A 1105-nucleotide genomic window follows, 5' to 3' on the forward strand; every position below is an offset into this window, starting at 1 on the left:
GAGGACTGCCAGCCCTCCGCAGGGAACAGGGGCACATCCTTTCCCATGGCCCTGTCCCCCCACCCTGCATCCTGCCCCCCACCCTGCTCTGCTCCGCAGAAAAGCCAGCCCAGGTGTGCTGCGGCAGCAGTAAAGAAACTGATTTTAATGCACATAACACCCAACATCACCACGGGAGGGACTCGTCCCTTCCCTCGCAACCCTCTCAGGCCATCAGCTCTGAAACACAGCCACCCCTGGCCCTCCAGCTGCGGGCGCAGAAGCCAGCTTGGGCTGCTTCTCCACCAGCGGTGCCCCTGGCTCTGGCAGCATCCCCAAGGCTGTTGGGCTGGTCCAGCCGGGAAGCGCTTTTAGGTGGCAGAGCGGGTGAAGGCAGGACCCGGGGCTGGGGAGTGAGCCCTAAGGCACATCAGAGCAGGTTTGGAGAGGCCAAGACACCCAGGAGCCAGAGCCCGTGTCTTTCCTCAGCACACACATCTCAGTCTATCAGAAACTTCTCACCATCCACATCTCTCCCCACAGATCCCTTGCGCAAGGAGGGGAAAAAATCGGAGCGGAGGAGGCGGGAGAAGTACATGAGGATCATGGCATCGAGCAGCAGGAGGTTGGCGGCGAGGAAGGCACCCTGGCCCTGCACCTCCACGTAGCGGAGGAAGTACCAGGTGAGGTAAGCCTGAGGCGCCAGGCGGAAGGCGAAGTACATCACCAGGTTGATGTACTTGTTGGCCTCGTAGAGCACCGGGGAAGGCACGTTGCTCATCTTCAGCAGCATGCGGATGGTGAGGAAGATGTTGCTCACCTCCACTAGCAGCAGCAGCATCGCCGCCACCAGAAAACGACCCGTGATGATGAGTGAGACGAAGGCAGAGATGGCCTGGGACAAACATACAGAGCAGGGTCAGCTCTCCTTGTCCTGGGGGAGGCAAATCCTTCCCCACCAGGGTCTGGGCCTATCCTAAGTGGGAGTACCTAGAGATCCCAGCAACCCCCCAGGCACCTGGGCTAAGAGAAAACCAGTGTGAAGAGCCAGTTTCCCCGGGACCAGTTACACCTCCCTGCGCAGGGAGCTGGGATCAGCCTCCAGCTCTTCCCTCACCCGGCGCGG

General features: G+C 60.8%; 1 protein-coding gene across 1 annotated transcript in view; it reads right to left on the minus strand.

Annotated features, from left to right (window-relative positions):
- Positions 1-119: 119 nt before the first annotated feature.
- The window catches only part of TLCD1 (TLC domain containing 1), a gene marked incomplete at its 5' end in the record, with an annotated part of 1553 nt that continues 567 nt past the window's right edge, over positions 120-1105 (minus strand). Inside the window, one exon of the mRNA XM_010171350.2 lies at positions 120-874. Within this exon, the coding sequence (XP_010169652.2) occupies positions 479-874 (396 nt within the window). The remainder of the gene's footprint in view (positions 875-1105) is intronic.

This window comes from Antrostomus carolinensis, unplaced genomic scaffold, assembly GCF_000700745.2.
Source record: "Antrostomus carolinensis isolate BGI_N321 unplaced genomic scaffold, ASM70074v2 scaffold26687, whole genome shotgun sequence".
Lineage (NCBI taxonomy): Eukaryota > Metazoa > Chordata > Aves > Caprimulgiformes > Caprimulgidae > Antrostomus > Antrostomus carolinensis.